The 25,956-nt window shown below is 39.1% G+C and overlaps 1 protein-coding gene across 1 annotated transcript in view; it reads left to right on the top strand.

Annotated features, from left to right (window-relative positions):
• GUCY2F (guanylate cyclase 2F, retinal) overlaps window positions 1-25,956 on the top strand; it is a 166,637-nt gene that overhangs the window by 77,127 nt on the left and 63,554 nt on the right. Inside the window, 5 exon segments of the mRNA XM_053657476.1 lie at window positions 9,674-9,812; window positions 10,717-10,775; window positions 13,402-13,428; window positions 13,430-13,577; window positions 21,331-21,425. Coding sequence (XP_053513451.1) covers window positions 9,674-9,812; window positions 10,717-10,775; window positions 13,402-13,428; window positions 13,430-13,577; window positions 21,331-21,425 — 468 coding nt within the window.

Here is a 25,956-nt window from a genome sequence, read left to right as displayed (position 1 = left end):
CTGTTCTGTATTTTTAATTGGGACTTTTATCCACTTATGTTTAAGATTATTATTGACAGGTGCTTATTCATTGCTATTTTTCATACCTGTGTTCCTCCCTCTTTCACCATTTTTCTTCCTGTTCTTAAAGCAAACCTTTAGCATCACCTGCAGAGCTGGTTTGGAGGAGGTAAATTTTTTGAGGCTTCCTTTGTCCAGACTACTGCTTATTTGGCATTCCATTTTAAATGAGAGCCTTGCTGGGTCAAGTAGTCTTCATTGCAAACCTCTTGTTTTCATTACTTCAAATATTTCTTTTCATTCCCTTCTGGCTTGGAGCATTTCCATTGAGAAGTCAGCTGCTAGTCTTATTGGGACTTCCATGTATATTACTTCCTGTTTTTGCTTTGCTACCTTTAAGATTCTTTTCTCTGTCTTGGAATTTTGCCATTTTAATTATGATATTTCTTGAAGTGGGCCTCTTTGGTTCCTCTTGATTGGGACTCTTTGCATTTCCTTGATTTGGATGACTTTTTCTCTCATCCAATTAAAGCAGTTTTCCATCATTCCTTTTTCAAATAGGTTTTCTATCCCTTGCTCTTCTTCTCCTTCTGGTATACCTATTATACGATTATTATTACATTTCATATTGTCTTGTATTTTCCTTAATCTTCTTCATTCTTTCTGAGCCTCTTTTGCTTTTCTTGCTCTTTCTCGGTGTTTTTTCTACCTTGCCTTGCAGGTGGTTGATCCAATTCTCTGCTTCATCTAGCCTGCTTTTGATTTCTTCCAATGTGTTCTTCAGTTCAGAAATTGTATTCTTCATTTCCTCTTGGCCCTTGCTGATAGTTCTATTTCCTTTTTCATGTTAAAATAGTTTGCAGTGAGTTTATTGTAGTTCCCCTGTAGTTTCTGGTAATTCACTATTAGCTCTTTAAACTTTCTGATAACCAGTGCTTTGAATTCAATATCTGATAGCTGAGTTGTCTCTATTTCATCTAGCATTCTTTCTGAGGCTTCCTGCTTTCCTTTTATTTGGGGATTGGTTCTTTGTCTTGCAATTGTTTGTGAGACTCTTCTTCTTAGCTTCAGCTTCTTAAATTGATTTGTTCTGGCTCCCTGGATTTATGGTGTGAACTTCTATGGTAGAATACTTGTGAGATTTTGTGGTGTGGTCTCCTTGAGCTTCCAAGCTCACTGGTCTTGGAATGTTCTTTATATTGGCTTTGTGTTTATCTTTGGATTTTGATCATTTTGGGGTCTTTCTTTTGTGGGTCCTTCCCACCATTTGGTTAACTGATGGTCACTCTGTTCACCACCTCTTGTAATTTGTTTTGCTGGTGAGGGCAGGTTGTGTTAAAGCTAGTTCTTCTGTGTGTACAAGGTTTTGAGGATTCTCTTTTGCTCTTTTTTGGTTGTTTGCACTGGGTAGTTTCTCCACTATTTAGTTATATTTCTAGATAAGTCCTGGGTTGAATTAGTGTGGCTTCCACTCCCTCCTTCACCTTCTTCTGTTGTTATCTGTTGGTGGTTCCTTTGTTGGTGTGTTTCCTCTTCCAGCATGTATCTTGTTGTTCACCATTTCCACCTGCACTTTTTTTGTGATCATTTGGAGGGGGAAGGCAAAAGAGCTTAAAATAGTGAGAGTGTATTCTATGATATTTACAGTATGAGCCAGTAGAGAAGAGATAGAAGATCCTTGTCTATGTTAGTGTTAAACATGATATTTCACCCAACTAACCATTTTTTAAAAGGGTGGAAAGAAGACAGGGCTCTTGTTGGGGGGAGGAAGGATTGTCAGTTGGATCTAGAAAGCAGGAAGCTTTTGGGAGGTCAGATTATGAGGTAAGGTGAGTAAATGATAGAAAATAGGTGTAGTGTGTGAGAGAATAGAGTTAACCCAAAGAGTAATAGAGTTCAGGAAACCATGAAGTTGGTAAGGTCTGGGAGGGGTGCTGTGTAGTATTTACAATTGTATAGAATAGCTATTATTTACAATAACAATGGAGCAACAATCTTATGACAGAATATATGTGATTTGGATAAGAAGATTAGGAAGTATAGGACCTAGAGTAGTGTGCTAATGGAACACAAGTGAAGTGAAAGACAGTAAAATAACAATACACTGTGAGAGGATGGGAAGATGGTGGCATGGTAGGAGGGAGCAGATTCCATTTCTCCCTACACACAGGAGAAGATCCTAGCCGATCTATGGAAGAACAGAGCAAATATCCAACAGCACCACAGCATATATGAAGATAAGTACCAAAAATTATAAGGGACATTGAAAAAGCAGACAGTAAGGAGACTGCTTCAGGACGATAAGTGCCCAGGGATCAGCTCAGGACCAGGGAGGCTGCAGTCCCAAGCCCAGTGCTCCATGGGTCTGCCACTGGGCTCTTGGGAGAGAGCTGGGTCAAAGGCTCCCTCCCTAACCAAACAAGGTTTGAGCAGGACCGGGAGAAACCTGGTTGCTTGAAGTCACAGAGAGGGGAATAAGGACTAAGTGGCAAACACACACGTGCTGTGAGCACCCACGCATAACCCTGGGAAGAGTGCACGAACTCTTCTCCCGAGCCATGCTCCTGAGCCCGAAACCTGGGAAGGGTGTGCTTTGTGGAACACCCAGAGCCCACACTGGTAAACCTGGAGAGTTCATGTGCACCACAGGAGACAGGGAGCTCACAACCCTAAACCCAGGAAGTTGGTACACTGGGCAGGAGACCCAGAGCTCACACCTATAAGCCTGGGGTGAGCACATGCTTCGGAAATCCCAGATCACACACCCAAAATCCCTGTGGAGAGTTTCCAGGCTAGCCCTGGGGAGAGGACAAGTGAGGATGACTGAGTACTGAACAGGAAGGGAGAAAAGTGGCACCTCAGCCTGCTGCAGCCAGCAACACTAGAAAAACTGGTTTGGCCAGTTTGAAACCAGCAAGAGTTTTTTTGTTTTTTGTTTTTTTTTTATGTTTTTAAAGTAATTTTTTGTTTTTTAATTCTTATTATTTTTATATATCTCAATTCCTTTTGCTTCTCTGTCCTTCTTTCTATTTTTATTCCTTCTTCCTTTCCAATTCTCTCTTCTTTTTTCCTTCTGATTTTTCCTTTTTTTTCTTTTTAAACACTCACAAGTGAGACAAAAACCCCCAGAACTGTGAAAAGACCAGAGTTGGACCCAAAGAGAGGTCATCCTAACTTCTGAGACAGTGAGATAAATTTCACTTTGATATTACAGAGAACCTGTACACTTATTGCATATTTCTAATATTATTTTTCATTATTCTTACATCTTTTATTTTTAAAAGTATGTTTGTATTCTGCTTCTCTCTCTATAGTGTTCTTTGCTTGCCTGGTATACTGTATCATTTGACAAGTTTCCCCTTTTACCTCATTCATAGTATATTTCTAATTTACTGTCCTTCACTTCACTTGTGTTCCATTAGCACAGTACTGAAGGGCCTATACTCCCTATTCTTTTGATCTAGATCTCATAGATTCTGTCATATGTTTGTTGCTCTAATATTATTGTAAATAATACCTATTCCATACAATTGTAAATATTGCACAACACCCCGCCCAGATCTTAACCCACTTCACGGTTTCATGAAATCTAATAAGGTAGTGGTTCACTCTATTCTCTCACACACTACACATATTTACTATCCTTTACTCTTACCTTACTTCAGAATATGACTTCCCAGAGCCTCACTGCTTTCTAGATCGAACTCACAATCCATCCCTCCCAAACAAGAGTCTTCTTTCCATCCTCTCTAAAAAGTGGCTACTTAGGTGGAATATCACGGTTAACATTATACATAGTGAAAGGATCTCCTATCTCTTCTCTACCAGCTGCTACTGTAAATATCATAGAATACTCTCTTCCTGTCTTAAAGCATTTTGCCTTATCTCTTTAAGTGATCACACAAAAAAAAATAGGTAGAAGCTGTGAACTCAAGGATACCCCAAGGAGACTGCACCACTGGATCTCACAGGTATTCAACCACAGAACTTAACACCATAAACCCAGGGAGCCAGAGCAAATCAATTTAAAAAGCTGAAGCTAACAAGACGAACTGTACACACAATGGGAAGACAAAGAAACAAACCTGAATGAAGGGAAAGGAAGAAGCCTCAGGAAGAACGCTAAATGAAATAGAGGCAAGACAACTATCAGATGTTGAGTTCAAAGCACTGGTTATCAGGAAGTTCAAAGAGCTCAATGAATTACCAGAAACTAGAGAGAAACTACAATGAACTCACTGAAAAGTATTTCAACATTAAAAAGGAAATAGAAACTCTCAACAAGAAGCAAGACAAAATGAAGAAAGTAATATCTGAACTGAAGAGCACAGTAGAAGGAATCAGAAGCAGGATAAATGAAACAGAAGATCAGATCAGCGAGCTGGAGGACAAGGTAGAAAAAAACACCCAGAAAGAGCAAGAAGAGGAAAAGAGGCTCAGAAAGAATGAGGACAGATTAAGAGAAATATAAGACAATATGAAACATAATAATATCCGAATAATAGAGATACCAAAAGGAAAAGAAGAAGAGCAAGAGATAGAAAACTTGTCTGAAAATGTAAGAATGGAAAACTTCCCTAATTTGATGAGAGAAAAAGTCACACAAATCCAGGGAACAAAGAGAATCCTAATCAAGAGGAACCCAAAGAGGCCCACCTCAAGACAAATCATAATTAAAATGGCAAGATTTCAAGACAAAGAGAGAATCTTAAAGACAGCAAGGAAGAAAAAGGAAGTAACATACAAGTGAGCCCCAATAAGATTAGCAGCAGACTTCTCAATGGAAACTCTCCAACACAGAAGAGAATGGCAAGAAATACTCCAAGTAATGAGAACCAGAGGCCTGCAACCAAGGCTACTTTACCCAGAAAGGCTCTCAATCAAGAAAGAAGGCCAAAAAAGGACCTTCCCAGACAAAAGAAGTCTAAAAGAATATACCTCCACCAAACCAACTCTGCAAGAATTTCTAAATGGCCTGCTTCAAGAAAAGGAAGGAAAAGAGAGAGGGGGGGAACACAGGTGTGAAAATGGCAATGAATAAGTACCTATCGATAATAACTTTAAACATAAATAAATTAAATGCTCCAATCAAAATACATAGAATAGATGAATGGATAAGAAAGAATGACCCACATATATGCTGCCTACAAGAGATCCACCTCAGGACAAAAGACCTACACAGACTGAAAGTGAAGGGCTGGAAAAAAATATTCCAAGCAAATAAACAGGAAAAAAAGCTGAGGTAGCAATAGTCATATCGGACAAATTAGACTTCAAAAAAAGGGCCATAAAGGGAGTCCCAGAAGGTCACTTCATGATACTCAATGGAAGAATCCACCAAGAAGACATAAACATTATATATATATATATATATATATATATATATATATATATATCCAAAGTAGGAGCACACAAATAAATAAAGAAAATCTGAGAGGACTTCAGGAAAGATATTGACAGCAACTCCATTATAATATAAGATTTTAACACCCTACTGTAAAAAATAAACAGATCTTCCAAACAGAATATCAACAAAGATATTGTTGCATTTAACAAATCTCTAGATGAAATGTACTTAACTTTTATATATAGAGCCCTCCGTCCCAAAGAAGCTAAATACAGATTCTTTTCAATTGCACATGGAACATTTTCAAAAGTAGACTGTGTGATAGTACACAAAACAAGCCTCAACAAACTCAAGATTATTGAAATCATACAAAGAATTTTTTTGAATCACAAGGGACTAAATCTAGAAACCAACCCCTAGAAAAAAAACCCAAAACAGTCAAACTCATGGAGACTAAATAGCATGCTATTAAACAATAAATAAGTCAAGAATGAGATTAAGGAAGAAATCAACAAGTTTCTGGAAACAAATGAAAATGAACTCACAACAATCCAAAACTTGTGGGACACAGTGAAGGCAGTCCTGAGAGGGGGAAGTTCATAGCAATACAGGACTACCTAAAAAAGAAACATTTCAAACAAACGGCCTAACCCTACACCTTCAAGAAATTGAGGAGCAACAACAAGGACAGCCCAGAGCAAGGAGAAGGAACAAAATAACCAAGATCAGAGCAGCATTAAATGACATAGAGATGAAAAGTACAATTCTAAGGATCAATTAATCCAGAAGCTGTTTTTTTTAAAAAATAAAGAAAATAGACATGCCTTTAAGCAGGCTGATCAAGAAAAGAAGAGAGAAGACCCAAATAAACACAATCAGAACTGAAAGAGAAGAGATTACAGCTGACACCACAGAAACAGAAGGAATTGTAAGAAATTACTGTGAAGAACTGTATGCCAAGGAATGTGAAAACTTAGATGAAATGGACAGATTTCTAGAAAAATATAATCTTCAGATGAGACCAGATGGTTTCATAGGAGAATTCCACAAAGCATTTAAGGAAGAGCTAACCCCTATTCTTCACAGACTATTCCAAAATATCCAAAATGATGGAAGACTCCCAAAATGTTTTTATGAAGCCAGCATCATCCTAATTTCCAAGCCAGATAAAGACACAACAAAGAAAGAGAACTTCAGGCCAATATCTCTGATGATCATAGACGCTAAAATCCTCAACAAAATATTGGCAAACCACATTCAGCAATACATTAAAAAGATCATACACCACGACCAAGTGGGATTCATCCGAGGGATGCAAGGATGATTCAGTATTCACAAATCAGTAAATGTAATACATCACATAAACAAAAGCAAAGACAAAAACCACATGATCATATCAATAGATGAAGAAAAAGCTTTTGATAAGGTACAATACCCATTTATGATAAAAACACTCAGCAAAGTGGGAATAGAGAGAGCATTCCTCAATATAATAAAGGCCATTTATGAGAGACCTAAAGCCAACATCATACTCAATGGGCAAAAACTAAAATCTTTTCCATTAAGATCAGGAACAAGACAAGCTTGTCCACTTTCACCACTTCTATTCAATATAGTATTGTATGTTTTAGCCACAGCAATCAGACAAGAAAAGAAAAAAAAAAAGCATCCAAATCGGAAAGGAGGAGACAAAACTGTCACTGTTTGCAGATGACATGATAGTATACATAGAAAATCCTATAGACTCTACCCAAAAACTGCTCAACCTAATAAATGAATTTGGCAAAACAGCAGGATACAGAGTCAATATCCCGAAATCAAAGGCATTTTCATATACCAACAATGAAACAGCAGAAGCAGAAATGAAGAAAAAATGTGCCATTTGATATATCAAAAAGAAAAACAAAATACCTAGGAATAAACCTAACCAAGGGGGTAAAAGGCTTGTATGCAGAAAACTGCACAACACTGAAGAAAGAAATCAAGGAAGACACAAACAATTGGAAACGTATACCGTGTTCATGGATTGGAAGAATTAACATCATGAAAATGTCCATACTACCCAAAGCAATTTACAGATTCAATGCAATCCCTATTAAAGTACCAATGGCATATTTCACAGACATAAAATAAACACTTCGAAAATTTATATGGAAGTATAAATGATCCAAATAGCTGCTGTACTTTTGAGAAAGAGCCAAGTGGGATGGATTACAATACCTGATATCAAACTGTATTATAAAGCCACTGTAATCAAAACCTCCTGGTACTGGCATAGAAACAGGCAGATGTTCTGCCTGTTTTAAAAGAATAAACAAATGTACCCATGGAACAGGACAGAGAGTCCAGAAATAAACCCAAGTCTCTACGGTCAATTAATTGTTGACAAAGGGTCAACAACATAACATGGACTAAACAGCCTGTTGAACAAGTGGTGTTGGGAGAAGTGGACAACTATGTGCAAAAAAATGGAACTTGAGAACCAATTTACAGCATACACAAAAATTAATTCAAGTTGGATAAAAGATCTGAATATAAACTGTGATGCCATTAAAGTCCTAGTGGAGAACATAGGCAGGAAAATCTCAGATATATCATGCAGCAACATTTTTACTGATATGTTCCCTAGAGTAAGGGACATAGAAGAAAGAATAAACAAATGGGATCTCATCAAAATAAAAAGCTTCTGCATGGCTAAAGGAGACAGTATTAAAATAAAAAGAGAACCAATTGTGTGGGAAAATGTATTTGCCAATGATACCTCAGACAAGAGTTTAATCTCCAAAATATATAAAGAACTTACACAACTCCAGTGTAAGAAGACAAACAGCCCAATATAAACACCACCTATTGTTCTGAGGTCTGGGAAGTGCTTAATTGTGAGGTTGCAATCCTCTCTTCCTACCTTTCTCCACTCCTCCAAATTGTTAATTTCTACTTTTCCTATCAAAGTTTGCAAAGATGAGTAGAGAACAGATAACTACTTTCACTTATTTTGGTGTAATGCTTCCTTAGTTTTGATTTTATGTGTTATCTTGTCTTAGGCAGAAACTTGCTAAAACTTGTATAACTATGAAGCGACATTTCCACATTTTCTACAACATGGATACTTGTCTTATTAATGGAGAAAGATTCCCGAGGCATCTCAAACTTTAGACAACTTTTCTGTCCCAGGAACCAAGGCAGACCTGGAAAATGAGTAGCTCCTTTCATTGAATCCTTCACAGTCATCTGAAATGTTCCAACTCTTGAATCACACACAGATCAGTGTGTTTATCTCAGATTATACAAGGCCCTTTCAGATCAGGTAGAGATCCTCAGGGCTAGACCAAGCCATCAAAGTAGGTATCATAAATACACATCATACCTCTCAGTCATCAAGAACTACAAACTAATCAAAAAGTACTCATGGAGACTATGAAGGAGGAAAACCCCATAGAATCAGACCACCAGTCTCACCTTGTTGAATTCAAGCAGCCTGAAGAGAAAAACAAATTGCCAAAAGCTAATTCAATTGAAACTAAAATAAAAAAAAATGATTCAGCATGGGCAGTAACACAGCTACTAGTTTAATTAATCTACCTGACACTATTCAGACAACTGTTTGGGGGTCTCAGAGATGAGACCATTAGGTATTTTGGTACATTATAGCTACAGTATGAAGTTAGGCTGTTTTCAAGACAAAGCAGGGCTATGTAAATGCAAAAATGGAATCTAATTTTTTATACCTGTTTATTAAAAATAAACTAAATACAGTTAAATATTGAACCAATAGTGAGTCATCAAACCTGTGTTTTCATTTTTGTTTTACCTGTAAAATTAGAATCATTCCTCCTGGCACTTGATAACCTGAAATGGAAGGGAGAAGGCTACTGCAGAATTATGAGCTGGGTGATTTGTTTTCGGTTTCAATTCTGATACCACTTCATCTCAACCAGGCCCTTTTCTATACATTTTCTTCCCTTTCTCTGTCCTTATGCTTGTTTATACAACCCACAGTTTACCACAGCAGTCTTACAACAAGGCCAGGCAGTGCCCATACTCCCTGACCTTCTAATCTTCTCATCTATATCATTGGAACTCCCATGTGAATGAGTCAATGGTGAAGGGTCAACCACCATTCTCTCATAATGGCCAGCCAGTGAATTTTTTCTATCATATAGCATTTTCACAGTACCCATTGCCTTCCTCTGTGTAGGCAGGTATGCTTATTTGAGGGCAGTGATCCTTTTCTCAAAGTGTACCAGGTAAAGGAGGCCCTTATAGGAAGCATGCTAAGGTACAAAGTTCCATAAGTAAATAGGGTCATTGTTATTGGCTGTATAGAAAATCATGATGAGGGACCTATTGCTGATTATTAAACTTTCTCTGGAGCTGAGTCATAGCCACAGTCCTAATGCTTTTTTCAAGACTTATCAGTTTAGTGATGATGATGATGATGATGATGATGATGATGATGATGATTGTAGGAGATCATTCTGCATGGCATGGGCCCAGCGCCCACTCGGAGATGCACAAGACCCACGCCCATGGATAGGTTCTGCCATGGGGAATCAGGCATGCATTGTACCTAGACTGCTAAGAGACTGAGCCATTCCTTTCAAAACAAAATCTAAGCAAACCAATATTTTCAAATTAAATCCTCTAAAGGAGGGAGTGAGACACTGACCTAGAATCTTATCTCACACCACCTTGTGCTATTTCAACCAACTTCTGTTCAACTTTTTCCTAAATAAATCTAAAAGATCCCTTATCAGGGAGGCATTCAACATCCCCAAAACTGCTGAACTAGCTTAAAACATTGCTCCTGTTTCCCAGAGAGCCTGTTCCCCATGGTTGAGGATTCGCAGAAATCTTCGAAGAAATTTTTTAACATATAAAAGAACCTTTTTCTGAAATTCCTCCTGCCACAAGCACAGCAATTACAAAACCTGTCTCAATTTTGCCTTTTCTCCACCTGCATCTTTAAATCCTTATGCAGGCAGATGGAAGGAAAAGGCAAAACTGAAGGGACCGCAAGAAGTGGCTTAAAAGAAAGAATTTGGTGAGATGCTTGTAAATTGTCCTGTAACTAGTTGATGTTTTTAAAGCTGATTAAAGGGAAAATCTTTGCTCTTTCTCCCAAGCCTAGACCTAGTTGGGATTGTGCCACAGGGATCAGCTTGTGAGTGTTTTTACAGTGTTGTGGTGAGTGGCCTTGTGGCTCTTAACTGCTCGACCCATGCCTGCAAGATTGTGGCAAATGCTTGGGAAAGAAAGCAAGGCTCCTGCTTACTAAAGAAGGTACAGTTGCAAATCAGTCGCAAGAGAGGGCAACCTAGGAAGAAAATCCTAGGAAGAAAATCCTTTTCCTCTGAAATCCAACACAGCCTATGATCTTCTCGAAAAGTACTCAGTGTCGTCGGCCCTCACCTGGGCTGATGAACGTGTACTCCAACCAAGTTGGTGTGTTGCCCAAAACAATGGCTTGTAAGCTCCGGGTCCCTGTTCGTGGGCACCAGCTGATGCAGACCTCGGCCCATGAGGTCTGCCACATTGTGGATGAGGCACAAGAAATTCACATGGACTACTGAGTCCTGCGGAGGAATGTTGGGAGCCTACCAACAGCTGTCCCTTGACAAAGTCGGGGCAGATGAGATGCATCTGTAGAGCAGAGGCAACTGTAGCTGGATTTCCTGTCTATCTTTCCCTTGCATGTTTGTCTTTGTGATTAATAGGTGGGATTTTTAGATACCTGCATTTCAGGTCCAATGATCTGCATAATTCCAATGAAGTTATATAGAATAATTTCTTGGCCAGAGAACAAAGCCCCACTAATGAAGTAGCCCCTGAATATCTAAAAGTTGATGGAGTAACAGCCCCTCCTCTACCTTGGACAGGAATATGTATTACTTGAAAGTAGACAGGCAAAGAAATGGGAGAAGCTGGTTAGCTACTACAAACTAAGCATGTAGAAACAATTACCAAGGAGTCAAGTTCATATTACATAAAGAAACATTTTAGACAGAAAGATAGATAGCTAAGTTAGACATCACAAAACCCTTATAATAAACTTCCTATAACCTCTGCTCATTCTAGCACACCCTTTTGCCCTATGCCAAATTCTAAGAACTTTAATAAACAATAAGACATTTAAACTCTGTACATCCAGCTATTTCAAATTGTCTGATTAATGGCTCTTCTGGTCGAAACAACCTTTGTTTAACACAACTGAAACTATGGAAATTCCTGGTTACTTTTCCTGTTTACCTCTGTATTGGTTTTTTCTGCTTAACTGATCATGCCATGCACCTGTTCCTTTAATGTTATATAACAATCTCTATAAAAATAAATCCTAAATCAAACTCTGAGAGTTCGGTCAGACCCACAGAGGCTGGCTGTTCTCCGGCATCCAATCGGGTGTCTGACTCTTCATTTGTCACCTGCGACATCCATCCTTCGGGGGACTCTGAACCCTGCCAAGGCTGGACCCCGATGGAGGAAAAGGGAGAGCATGGCTTTTCTCTCAAGGGGAGAAAAAGCTGCAGCCTCCACCATGACAGGCCTTTATTTCCTTTTTCTTGGCACATTACATGATGGTCCTCATTTACTATGTACAAGTTCACTTTAGGTGGTTACCTTTTACAGAAAACAAAGGAGATGATGCCCCTAATCACATCACTGAAGAAGAATATTTGCAAATGAAAAAGAAAAAGTGGTTGAACAGGTTCCACTCCATATTGGGGAGTTTTAGCATGGATTTTAGGAAGATACAGTAAGCACTTCTGTCTCAATTTAGGGTGAGGGAGTTTTAGCAAAAGCGAGTCTCATAGCAGCCTAGGTACAATGCAGGCCCAATTCCCCACGGGAGAACCTATCCGTGGGCATGGGTCCTGTGCATCTCTGAGTGGGAGCTGGGTCCACACCACGCAGAATGATCTCCTACAGATGATGATGATGATGAGATAGCTTGCACTTATCATCTACCAGGTGAGTTTTAAATACTTTGACATGTATTAAGTTTTTAGTCCTTAGAAAATCCTATGAGGTAGGTACTGTCATTATCCCTATTTTACAGATAAGGAGACTAAAGCATAGAGAGGTTAAGTGACTTGCCCAAAGCCACCTAGCTTATAAATGATATATTTGTGATTCTAACCAAGACAGCATGTCTTCATAGTTTCACACTCTTAAGCATTGAATTAATGAGTACTGTTCTCTAGGAGAACAGATTTTTGGATCCAAACTTGTACTAGAAGAGTCTGACTGGCAGATTTCATAGTAAGTCCTTTCAACTTACTGATCTTTTAGATTTATTTGAAAGGTTCCAAATTACTTGTCTAAGTCACCTAAAAGAGTGAGGACACTTCTGTGGGGAAGACAAAGAGCACAGATTTATTTTCAGGTGTCCAGCTCTAACTGCCCCCTGCAAAGCAGTTGAGGCTTAGTACTGCTGCCCCTTATGTGGTAGCACTAGGAGAGGAGATGGTAGCTGGTGGTAGAAGATGCTGGTGTGAGAAGATTCTTTCTCACAGCCAATGGGACTGTAAAACTAACTTTATCATATTAGCAAGGCAAAGCAGAAGGAATGAACTCTTCAATCTTCTTTCTTTCCCTTTTCCTGTACTTTATTTAAGGTGGCTTTAGCTCATTTACTTGAAATCATCTAGAGAAATATGCTTGATGGGGGAGCACCATCTGCACTTTTTCCTATGAAGCTTCCCCATGGCACTCACAGACAGTCTCAGAAATCTCTCTTTTTCCCTTCCCCAGGAATTATTTGGAACCTGGTAGTTTTCTAGGGCCAACCAGGAGTTTGCAAAGTAGCTGCACTTATTTCAGAATTTATGGCTGTGGGACCTAGACATCAGTAGTTTTTAAAATAAAATTCCCTAAGTGATTCTAATGTGCAGCCAGGCCTGTGAACCACTAACAACCTCCTTGTCTTCCTTACTTTACAAAAAGAACACCTGACTCTCATTACACCCATTAAACACTGTGAAATATACACGCAAACATACAAACACACCAGAAGTTAGTTGCTTGCTAATTTTATCCCCCCCCCCATTTCCCAGGTAGAGACCACTGGAGATGTTTAAATGCGTGGCCTCAGGACTCCCAAAAAGGAGTGGCAGTAAGCATTCAGCTGAGATTGCAAACTCGTCCATAGATATCCTGAGCTCTGTCGATATCTTCAAGACCTGGTGTGTTCCAGAGGTGCCAATATGGATTTGAATAGACCTGCACTCAGGTAACAATGACCAATAAAGCAAAAGATGACATTCCCATATGTCTACAGGGAAAACTAGAAAAGGAGGGAGAGGGTATCACTTTCTTGATTACTAGAAGTTGGATTATCCAGGTGTCTAGTGTTGCATAATTCCTTCAATCCTACTCAAGTGTATTCTTTTCCCAGTGGGCAGCAGTCCTTGTTCAAGGTATAAAACAGTTTCAGTTTACCTTTCTTGTTAAAACCAACATTTCCATGTTTGACTATCTGATACATAATCAACATGCATGTGTTGCGTATAGGATAATTCACTTATTATTTAATATCTCAACTCTTGAGGTATTTGTCTCCCACACTACTTCCAACTCGCTTGAATGTCTTCAGGATTTCCCTTTCATTGTATCCTTCTTATCTACCTTCACAAATTCACAAGATATCCTGACAAATATCTCACTTGATGTCACAGATATCTCAATTGGTAACCCTTCTTGCTCCCCTCTCCACTCACCTCTTCTTTATCATTGCTTTACTCTTCTAGGCTCCTTTTCTTCCCCCATCCTTTTAACCAATTTTCTACCACATTTCTTAAAAGTAATTGATACTCACTATACCATTTCTTCAGCATCTACTTCCTCCTTTGAAACCTGGTTTCAGCCCTCATCACTTTTCCCAATCCTAGTATGCTCATAAGCCTGCAACATTTGATATTCTTGAAAGTCCTTCCTAAAACTTTCCTCAATTGGCTTTTCTGACATGCTCTTCACTCACTGAATGATTCTTCTCCACTTCATGTCCTCTCTTAGCAAGTCCTGCTCACTAATTGTGGCTGCTTCCACATTTTCTGCAAAGCTCTGAACAATGATCTTGCTCTCTGCACATTCTAACTTCTAATTCATTCTCAACCCACTGCAACCTGGCTTTCATTTTTCATTATTGTCTGATAATCTCATCTGTCTCCATCTGTCACTTATATATTGATATTGCTTAGGATTTTGCCATTTATGAAATGACAAAAAGTCCCATATCCTTTTTTCTCTCCTTATATACTCTTCCAATTTCTTTTTTTAAATTTTTTAAAATTTTATTTAGTTTTATTTCAAGTATAGTTTTTTGTCTATTTCTCCCATCCCAACCCTCCCCTGCCCCATGCTCCCAACCTCCCTCCCATTTCCACCCCCCTTAGTTCTCGTCCCTGTGTCCTTCCTATTTGTTCCTCCAAATTCCTCCCCTTTTTCCCCCTTAAATTCCCTTCCCTCTCCCCTCTGGTCACTGTCCCCTTGTTCTCTATTTTAGTGTCTTTATTTTTATTCTGCTTGCTTGCTTGTTTTGTTGTTTAGCTTACTGTTAAAGGTGAGATCATATGGTATTTGTCTTTCAACACCGAGCCTATTTCAGTCAGCACAATGCTTTCTAGTTCCATCCATGTTGTTGCAAAGGGTAGTAGCACCTTCTTTCTCTCTGCAGCATAGAATTCTATTGTGTATATGTACCACAATTTTTTGATCCATTCATCTACTGATGGGCACCTAGATTGCTTCCAACTCTTGGCTATTGTAAATTGTGCTGCTATGAACATTGTGGTGCATAGGTTCTTTGATATTGATGTTTTAGGATTCTTAGGGTATAATCCTAGCAGTGGAATTGCTGGGTCAAAAGGCAGGTTGATTTTTTTTTCTGAGAAAATTTCATACTGTTTTCCATAATGGTTGTACCAGTCTGCAATCCCACCAATAGTGAACTAAGGACCCCTTTTCCCCACAACCTCTCCAACATTTGTTGTTTGTTGCTTTGTTTATGATAGCCAAGGGATGCCCACTTTCATCATCACTATTCAACATATACTGGAAGTCCTAGCCACAGCAATCAGATAAGAAATAGAAATAAAAGGCATTCAAATTGGAAAGAAGGGAACAGAACTGTCACTGTTTGCAGATGACATGATAGTGTACATAGAAAATCCAAAAAATTAACCAAAAAACTACCCAATCTAATAAATGAGTTTTGGGAAAACAGCCAGATACAAAGTCAATACTCAGAAATCAAAGACATTTTTTACATTAACAATGAAATATCAGAAACAGATATCAGAAAAAAATCCCATTTGATATAGAAACAATAAAAATAAACTACCTAGGAATAAACCTAACCAATGAGATAGAAGACCTGTACTCAGAAAAGTAAATAACACTGAAGAAAGAAATCAAGGAAGACACAAAACAAATGGAAGCATGTACCATGCTCATGGATTGGAAGAATCAACATCACCAAAATGTCCATACTACTGAAAGCAATTTATATATTTAATACAATCCCTATTAAAGTACCCATGGCATATTTCACAGACCTAGAACAAATGCTTCAAAAATTTATATGGAAACATAAATGACCCCAAGTAGCTGCAGCAATTTTTAGAAAGAAGAACAAAGTAGGAAGGATTACAATACCTGACATGAAACTGTATTACAAGGCCACTGTAATCAAAACAGCCTGGTACTGGCATAAAAACAGGCACATAGAGCAATGGAACAGGACAGAGAGCCCAAAAATAAACCTAACTTTCTACAGTCAGTTAATATTTGACAAAGGGGGAAGAAACATAAAATGGAGTAAAAGTAGGCTCTTCAACAAATTGTGTTTGGAGAGCTGGACTGCTAGGTGCAAAAAAATGAAACATGATCACCAACTTACACCATATACAAAAAATAAATTGAAGGTGGATAAAAGACTTAAATATAAGTCATGACATCATAAACATTCTATAGGGAAACATTGGCAGGAAAATCTCAGACATTCCATGCAGCAACATCTTCATGGATATGTCACCTAAAGCAAGGGACATAAAGAAAAGAATAAACAATGATACCTCACCAAATTTAAAAGCTTCTGCATAGGTAAAGAAAACAGCATTAAAACGAAAAGGTAGCCAAATGTATGGGAAAACATATTTGCCAAGGATACCTCAGACAAGGGTTTGATCTCCAAAATGTATAAAGAACTCACATGTCTCCACTCCATGAAGACAAAAAACCCAATTAAAAAATGGGCAAAATACTTGAACAGACACTTCTCAAAAGAGGACGTACAGAGGGCTTAGAGACACATGAAAAGATGTTCAACATTACTAGCCATCAGAAGGATGAAAATTAAAACCACAATGAGATACCACCTCACACCAGTCAAAATGGCCAACACAAGCAAATCAACAAACAAGTGTTGGAGAGCATGCAAAGAAAAGGGAACCCTAATGTACTGTTTGTGGGAATGCGGACTTGATGCAGACCCCAGCTTGTGCGGTCCACCACATTGTGGATGAGATATGAGGAATTCACATGGAGTACTGAGTCCTGTGGAGGGAAAGGAACAGCTTGGCTTCTCTCTCTCAGGGGGAGAAAAAGCCTCAGCCCTTGCCTTGACTGGCCTTTATTGCTTTTCTCAGCACATTAGGTGATGGTCCTCATTTACTGTGCATGGGTTCACTCTAGGTAGTTACTTTTTACGGAAAACAAAGAAGATGATGCCACTAATCACATCACAGAAGGATATTTGCAAATGCAAAGGGAAAAGTGGTTGAACTGGTTACACTCTATACTGAAGAGGTTTAGCATGGATTTTAGGAAGTTACTTTGCAGTAAATGTTTACTGCCTCAATTCAGGGTGAGGGAGTTTTAGCAACAGCAAGTCTCATGGCAGTCTAGGTACAGTGCAGGCCTGATTCCCCATGGGAGAAACTATCCGTGGGCATGGGTCCTGTGCATCTCTGAGTGGGAGCTGGGCCCATGCCACACATAACAGTCTCCTATACAGACTGGTGCAGCCACTGTGGAATTTCCTCAGAAAGCTAAACATGGAACTGCCTTTTGACCCAGCAATTCCATTGCTGGGATTATACCCTAAGAACCCTGAAACACCAATCCAAAAGATCCTATGCACCCCAATGTTCATAGCAGTACAATTTACAATAGCCAAGTGCTGGAAGCAACCTAAGTGCCCATCACTAAATGAATGGATCAAAAAACTATGCTACATTTATGCAATGGAGTTCTACACAGCAGACAGAATGAAGGAGCTTCTACCCTTTGTGACAGCATGGATGGAACTGGAAAGCATTATGCTAAGTGAAATAAGCCAGGTGGTGAGGGACAAATACCATATGATCTCACCTTTAAGTGGAACATAATGAACAAAAGAAAAAAGCAAACAAAAATAACCAGAGTCATTGAAATTAAAAACAAACAATAGCCAGAGGGGAGTGGGGAGAGGACAGTGGGGAGAAGGGTTTTCAGGAACTGCTATAAGGGACAGATGAAGAAAACCAAGGGGGGGTTGGAGGTGGTGGGGGAAGGGTAGGGAGAAAATATGGACAACTGTGGGTGAACAACAATAAAATAATTTAAAGGAAAAAAAGAGAAAAGTTCTAGGTCTTATTATTAGGGTTTCCAGAAAGGAAAAAAAAAAAGGCCAGAGAAGGAAAAACAACAACAACAACATTTTTTTCCATTCTTATTTTAAATCTATGCCTACCCAAGGAGTTGCTTATTGATTTTAGAAAGAGGGAGAGAGAGAGGGACAGAAACATCAATCAGTTGCCTCTTGCATGCACTCTCACCTGGGGACCAAATCTGTAACATAGGCATGTGTTCTGTCCATTAATTGACCTTTTGGTGTATAGAATGACACTCCAACCAACTGAGTTACACCTGTCAGGGCTATCCTCTTTTGACTGGTGTATTTCCCACCAGTAGGATTAGTCTACTGAAAGTCTTCCTCACAATCAGACGCTAGTGAAATGGCACACATAGTGTTGGCTAGGGCCATACTAGATGATCATATGACTTTTAGGTATAGGACAACCTTTCTTGAGCAGATGGTCTGGGTGCCCATGAGTTAGTGAGGAAGACACCAACAGCACTACTGAGATGTCAAAAGAAGGAAAGTCATTGTGAGTAAACATAACAGAAATTTCTTTCAGTTCTTTTCAGCCATGCCTTCCAACTTAGGTTGTACTAAGCTTCTAAAATAATTACCTTCTCAAATGTGTATGAGAATAAGTTTTGGACTTTTTTTAAAAATTATTTATTTATTTATTTTTTCCTTAATTAATTTATTTTTATTGATTATGCCATTACAGTTTTTCTATTCCCCCCTTCATTCCCCTCCACCCTACTCCCCCGTCCCCACAATTACCCCCCTTTAGTTTATGTCCATGTGTCTCAAGTCCTTTAGATTCTATATTTCCCATGCTATTCTTGCCCCCCCATCTATTTTCTATATACTGTCTATGCTACTTATTTTCTGCACCTTCACCCCCCCTTCTCCTCCTCCCACTCTCCTGTTGCTAACCCTCCTTGAGATCTTCATTTCTATGTTTCCACTCCTGATCTAGCTGTCCTTTTAGTTTGCTTTTGTTTTCGGTGTGGTTGTTAATAACTGTGAGTTTGCTCTCCTTTCACTGTTCATGTTTTTTTAACTTCTTTTTCTTAGATAAGTCCCTTTAGCATTTCATATAATAAGGGCTTGGTGATGATGAACTCCTTGAATTTGATCTTATCTGAGAAGCACTTTATCTGTCCTTCCATTCTAAATGAAAGTTTTGCTGGATAGAGCAATCTTGGTTGTAGGTCTTTGGATTTCATGACTTGGAATACCTCTTTCCAGCCCCTTCTTGCCTGTAAGGTCTCTTTTGAGAAATCCGCTGACAGTCTGATGGGGACTCCTTTGTAGGTGACTGTCCCCTTAGCTCTTGCTGCTTCTAGGATTCTCTCCTGCATTTTAATCTTGGCTAATGTAATGATGATGTGCCTTGGTGTGTTTCTTCTTGGGTCCAATTTCTTTGGGACACTCTGAGCTTCCTGGATTTCCTGGAAGTCTATTTCCTTTGCCAGATTGGGGAAATTCTCCTTTATTATTTGTTCAAATAAGTTTTCCACTGGTGGCTGTGCCTTTCCCCCTTCTGGTACCCCTATAATTCGGATGTTGGAGTGTTTAAAGATGTCCTGGAGGTTCCTAAGACTCTCCTCATTTTTTTGAATTCTTACTTCTTCACTCTTTTCTGTTTGGCCATTATTTGCTTCCTTCTGGTCCACTCCATTGATCTGAGTCCCAGTTTCCTTTTCATTGCTATTGGTTTCCTGTGCAATTCCATTCATTTCAATTAGTTTCACCTTCATATGTTTCTCTAATTTGTGGCTATAATCAACCAGTTCTGTGAGGATCCTGATGACCAGTGTTTTAAACTGTGCATCTGAGAGTTTTGCTATTTCTTCATTGCTTAGATTTATGGGCTCTGGGGCTTTGAGATCTTCTTGAGCCATTTTTGTTCTGTTCGAGCCTGTTAAGTACGAGAGAAGTGGCACCTTGGACTCCCAGGTCCCTGGGTTGTGATGCTGTATGTGGAGGCGGGGTCAGAGCAGGAAATGGCGGCGCCCTACGCTGCCGCTCACCACAGGGGCCTGCTGGCTCCCGTCCAATCGCCCACTCTCTCGCTGGTCTATCCACGCATGAATGCGCAACCACAGTCAACCCGCAGCCCTGCTCCCTAGCTGTTTACCTGCAGTCGCTTGCTGAGTTGCCCACCAGGTCCAACCCTGCGCCTGGATTCCGCGTGCCTGAGTCCGTCTGACTGAGTTTTCCTGTGCAACCCCACTCTGCCAGCTGCTGGTTTCGCCCCTCTTACCGGTCAGGCTGAAGAATTTGTTGTTATCAGACTTCCGAAAAGTTTGATTTTCTGTGTTCTGGCTGTGTTTTCTGTTGCTAGTATTTAGTTGTCTCTAAACTTGGTTGTGTGAGGAAGCAGGGCGTCTCCACCTATGCCTCCATCTTGGCAGAAGTCTTATTTATTTATTTTTATAGCGAGGGAATGGGAAGGAGAAAGAGTGGGAGAGAAACATCAGTGTGTGGTTGCCTCTCATATGTCCCCGACTAGGGACCTGGCCTGCAACCCAGGCATGTGCCCTGACTGGGAATCGAACCAGTGACCCTTTGCTTTACAGGCCAATGTTTAATCCACAGCCAGGGCAAGTTTTGGACTTTTATTTAAGACGCAAGTTGAACAAGGTCTTACATCATAGGACGACAGTTTTCAGAAAGGTCAAGGATTCTGCTTTAGCTAATAAATGGTTTTTCTTTACCAAAGAATTATACATAGTTTCCAACAAAATTTTTAGTCATAGTTCCCCATGTAAAACTATAACCCTAGGTTGGGATCATTTGTTGGAAAATCATTCATTCATGTGTGTACACAACTAGATGTACCCACTCAAAGGACAACTATAAATTATACAGTAGGCACAAAATGTTGGCAGAGGTCTTGGGTCATAGCTCATTGATTTTTTAATTTATGTACAGTAATATTGAAAGATAGCTCTATGGATGTGTATGGAAATTCACTCTTTTGTCTCTTAAGTAGAATATGTAAACCTTGGGATTTCAGCCCTGGCAGCAACCTGTGAGAGGTTGCTTGAAATCTTACTTTCCTAAGAAGAGGTCACATTTCAGCTGAGAGTACAGGTGGTTTCTCCACCTCAATCCTAGAGTTAAATTAACACCCTTCTATTGCATGACCTTTCATCTGAGGTGATGTCTAAAAGCTGATAGGTGCTACAGCCTTATTTGGGCTTGGTGAGGGAGATCATAACTCCCTTCTCCTCCTCCTGTGAGACCCCCAACTGAAACTCTCTTAGGGACTTTAGTTAGGGTCTGGTCCATTATTACATTAATATTTTCTTATTGATTTTACCTGAAAAAATCTAAAGTCATGCCTTTCTTTCTTTTACAGCTTATTGCATTCATGTCAGTCATAGCACCGTGACAATTCTTTGAGCTCTGAGTGAGGGATATGAAGTGGAGCTTCAAGGAACCACAGAAATCAAGGTATAAATGTCCTTCCCTTTTGTGAGTCAGACCACTCAGACACACCTGCTTCTGGAGAGGTCATGGTCTACTGAAAGAGTTTACCTGGATGCTTGAGAATAAGATCTATAATTTGGGTAGCATTTTCAGCCCTATTTGCTGGTTCCTAAAATATTGTTCCTTTTTGCCTCAGTTTTTTAAAAAATATGGCTATAGTGAGTAAGATTGTTAAAACTCTTGCATTTTTCAGACTGTGAGTTTCCTCTTTCTCCCTTAAATAGTTGCCTGGAATTTGGCTTTCCAATGAGCTGCACTATTACTTACATTTTAAAATTTCCATTTTGTTTTCTTTGACAGTGCTAGATATTTTTCCATAAGCTACATTATTGGTGAGTTTGGGTTTTCTATTTGCCTGATCAGTGGCCATCCTTTCTGGCTTTTTGTCTTTACCATTGTGTCTTGCTCCAAAGATCAAGATGAATAAACTCAGTTCCTATGAAAGACAAACATTTGGTACCACCTTTTCTCTGTTAGGACTATCCCTTGATCTAAGATTCAGGATTAGGGTAATTTTCTGGGTTTTTTGTTTTGTTTTGTTTTTTGCTATTTCCACTGGATTTTTTAAAAGATTTTATTTATTTATCTTTAGAGGGGAAGGGAAGGAGAGAGGGAGAGAAATATCAATGTATGGCTGCCTCTCCTGTATTCCCTGCTGGGAACTGGCCTGAACTCCAGGCATGTGCCCTGACTGGGAATCGATCTGTGATCTTCTGGTTCACAGGCCCATGCTCAATACACTGAGCCACACCAGCCAGGGCCTCCACTAGACTTTTTTCCATCTTCCTCTGATGACTCCAATTAAGGAACTCTAGATGCCCCAGTTGTAAGAGACTCTCAAGATCTGATAATCTAATTTCTTCAATTTCAGATCAAGAACCAAGGCTCAGAGAAATGAAATAATTTGATTATGTCATACAGTCAATTGATAGCAAAATTAGGCCAAATCTTAGGAAACCTGACTTCCCATTCAGTACCCTTTCTATGATGCCATTGTGCATGAAAATTATTTCCTCAGTGATTGTTCTTAGCCAAAGCAAAACCTGGGCACTGAGAAATTCACAATTTGTTTCTGCCATTGGCATGCCTTCCTCAAATGGTGGCAATTTACATGTAAACATGTTCCAGAACTTCAATTTTGGAAGACCCGATACTGGTTGATCAATTTAATTTTAGAGTAGTCCTAGTTTGTACCTTTCAACAGGTTCTTAATATCTTCTAACAGGGGGTATGAATCTTTCATGAAGGCAAAGAGGTTCCTTTCCCACCTGAGCAGTGAGTCAGGTTACCCAGGGCTTTTGTGATCCCCCCGTTTCTCTCTCTCTTTCTCTCTCTCTCTATATATATAATCAGCAGATAATATATAAAATAATATATTATATTATTTTATATAATATAATATGTAATATATATTACTATATATTATTTTATATAATATTATATTATAATATTATATATAATCAGCACAGGAGGAGAAAGTCAGCTTGCTTTCCTGAAGCACTTTCCTCTCTGTATTGCTAGCCATCAATTCCCTCATTTAAAAGCTGAAGAGCTAAAGAGGTGCTGCTTTGAATCTGAAAAGGAATAATATTCTCTCATCCCCATGGTTTTTATTGCCTGCCCCCAATTCCAGTCAGAGACAATCATGTATTTGGGTGTTTCAAGTACAAAAGCAAGATTATTCCAAAAGGGCCCTTTACAGAATCACAGTTTCTCCTTATGCAGGGAGTTGGAGGAAGAGGCAGGGAGAGGGTTCCCCTAGGGCCACCTCTGGTCTTGGTTATTGAGGTGGCAGGGGCCTCCTGAGGAAGGGATATTGAAAGGAAGATACTAAGACCAAAGAGTAGAGGGGCCTCAGAGGGAAGGAAGAGGCAATGAAAAGAAGTAAGGTGATGGGAAGTAAGATCCAAAGAAAGGAAAGGCTAGAAGGGGAGATCCTTTCTATCTTTGTGAAAGGTATTTGACATTATTTAGTAGGGACTGGGAGATTTCCTTGTCCCTTGAAGGCATGCAGTAGATCCCTAATAAGATCATATCACCAGCTCACTTCAGAAATTCTGATTCAATATTTTCACCCTCTTATCCACTTTTGTATGCTGAAAGCAAGAATTGCTCTAGTACCATAAGTCAGAAGGACCACATTTGATGGACAGCTGTGATTTCAAAGCTAAAACATTCTCTTTTCCAGCTAGCTGATGTTTGAAATCCCTCCATCAGAGTCTCTTCTCTTGAGCTTAAAGCTTGGGTCTTGTAATACTCTGCCCTATCCTGTCTGCTTCATTGGAGTGACAACACTTCAGTTGTTTTTCTTAGTGGAATCAAAGATGTACATTGGATTGAGTGAGAGAAGAGAACATAGAGAAGTTGAGTAATTGGGTAGGTGGTGTGTACAAAGAAAGAGAACAAAATGAGGAAGCTGAGGTAACTTGGGGGTGCACCAGTTTAAAGATGTGAGGCTCAGCCTCTCTGGGAAATGTCCAACTGCCCACTCCAACCCCATCTTGTACTATGCAGATAACAAATAGCCAATTCTTAACCAGACAATTCTGCTTTTCCCAATATTTCTTTTCTAATGGCCTGGTGATAGTCATCTTATTACTTTTTTTTTCTTACATGAGTCTTCTTTCAGTTACTGTTTTCCTCACAAGTTTGAAGCTCCCTGCTAAGACTTTGTATATATCTTGGATTATCAGTTGTATTTACCAGGGCCTATGAAGTAGATTTATATTCTGAAGAGACTTTCCCAAATGGTTGTTCTCAGCCAGTTTATGTTGTCCTTGCAAGAGGTGGACACTTTCTGACTTTGTCTCTGAATTCTGGGACTAAATAATATTTGATTCTCAGCCCCTTAAGCAGTAGTGCTGTTTTATTTGTGAATTCTCCTTTTTCTCCCAATCTCTTCCACTCAGACCCTCAAGCACTAACACATACACATGAACATGCATGTGTGCAATCATGTACATATACATACACACAAGCAATTCAGTCAAGTAATAAATTTGTATTGATATAGTCCTGAGGGTGAGAAGATCTACTCTATATTTCTTGTCCCATCAATGATTCAATGTGTGACATTGGACAAGTAAGTACATCTCTCTGTGCTTCTATTTCTCATATAAAGAACTCTTCAGATCTGTGATTATAATGAAGTTCATGAATCATAAACTTTAACATTTTCAACAGTTGCTTTTTTGACTATAGGCCTGCATCTTGACTCCAGTGTGTTCGAAAAGCTATATAGTATGGAGGCAAGAGCAATAAAAATTGGGAATCTAAGATTTTAACTAGATTTACTGTGGTGATCATTTCACAATATATACAAATATTGAATCATTACATCGTACACCTGAAACTAATATAATGTTGTGTGTCAATTACACTATAATAAAAAGTCATAGTAAAAAATTAAATTAGTAGAATTGGGTTCAAGTGACAGCTATGCCTAACAAGACATCTAATCTCCATGAACCTTACTGAATCCATTTGCAAAATGAGAGTACTAATAAACCTACTTTTCAGAGGTTTAGTGAAGATTAAAGAAAGGAGTTGCCAAATTGTCTTAAAAGTGTGAGTCTAAAGTAAAATGATATTATTTAGAGGGTCTCTGGGACTTTTAGAGACAGATTTTTAGTAAAAGAGTTTGCTTTAGGCTTTAATTGTTGCATAGTTGTTTTCTCTCTCTTTTTCTTAATCAAAACTTTGGAAGTAGGGTAGATTAACAGAGAGCTAGGATTCTAAAAATTCTCCTGGATGGGCTCCAAAACCTCAGGGAGCCTCTGGATTTCACTTGCTTATGCTTTTTAAAAATTGAATTTATTTGGGTGACATTGGCTAATAAAATTATATAAGTTTCAGGTATACAGTTCTATAATACATCTGTATATTGTATTGTGTGTTCACTACCCCAAATCAAATCTGGTTCCATCACCATTTATTCCCTTTTCCCACCTCACTTTGCCTCTGATAATCACCATACTGTTGTCTATGTCTGAGTTCTTTTTCTTCTTTTTTAAAAAAGATTTTATGTATGCATTTTTAGAGAGGGCAAGTGAGGGAGAGAGGGAGGGAAACATCAATGTGTGGTTGCCTCTGGCACAGCCCCTTCTTAGGACCTGGCCCACAACCCAGGCATGTGCTCTGCAAATCAAACCTGCAATCCTTTGGTTCGCAGGCCAGCACTCAATCCAGTGAGCCATACCAGCCAGAGCATGTGAGTTCTTTTTCTTAATATCATCACCTTTTTCACCCAGTCCCCCCAAATCCCTTCCCCTCTGACAGTTATCAGTGTGTTCTCTGTATCTATGAGTCTGTTTCTATTTTATTTGTTAGTTTATTTTTTCATTATATGGCACATATAAGTGAAATCATAGGTACTCGTCTTTCTCTGACAGGCTTACTTCACTGAGCATAATGCTCTCCAGGTCCATCCATGCTATCACAAAAAGTAAAATTTCCTTCTTTTTTCAGCTGAGTCATATCCCATCATGTAAATATA

This window comes from Artibeus jamaicensis, unplaced genomic scaffold, assembly GCF_021234435.1.
Source record: "Artibeus jamaicensis isolate MK-2021 breed Jamaican fruit bat unplaced genomic scaffold, CSHL_Jam_final scaffold_461, whole genome shotgun sequence".
NCBI lineage: Eukaryota > Metazoa > Chordata > Mammalia > Chiroptera > Phyllostomidae > Artibeus > Artibeus jamaicensis.
This window is presented reverse-complemented; position numbering and strand designations above follow the sequence as displayed.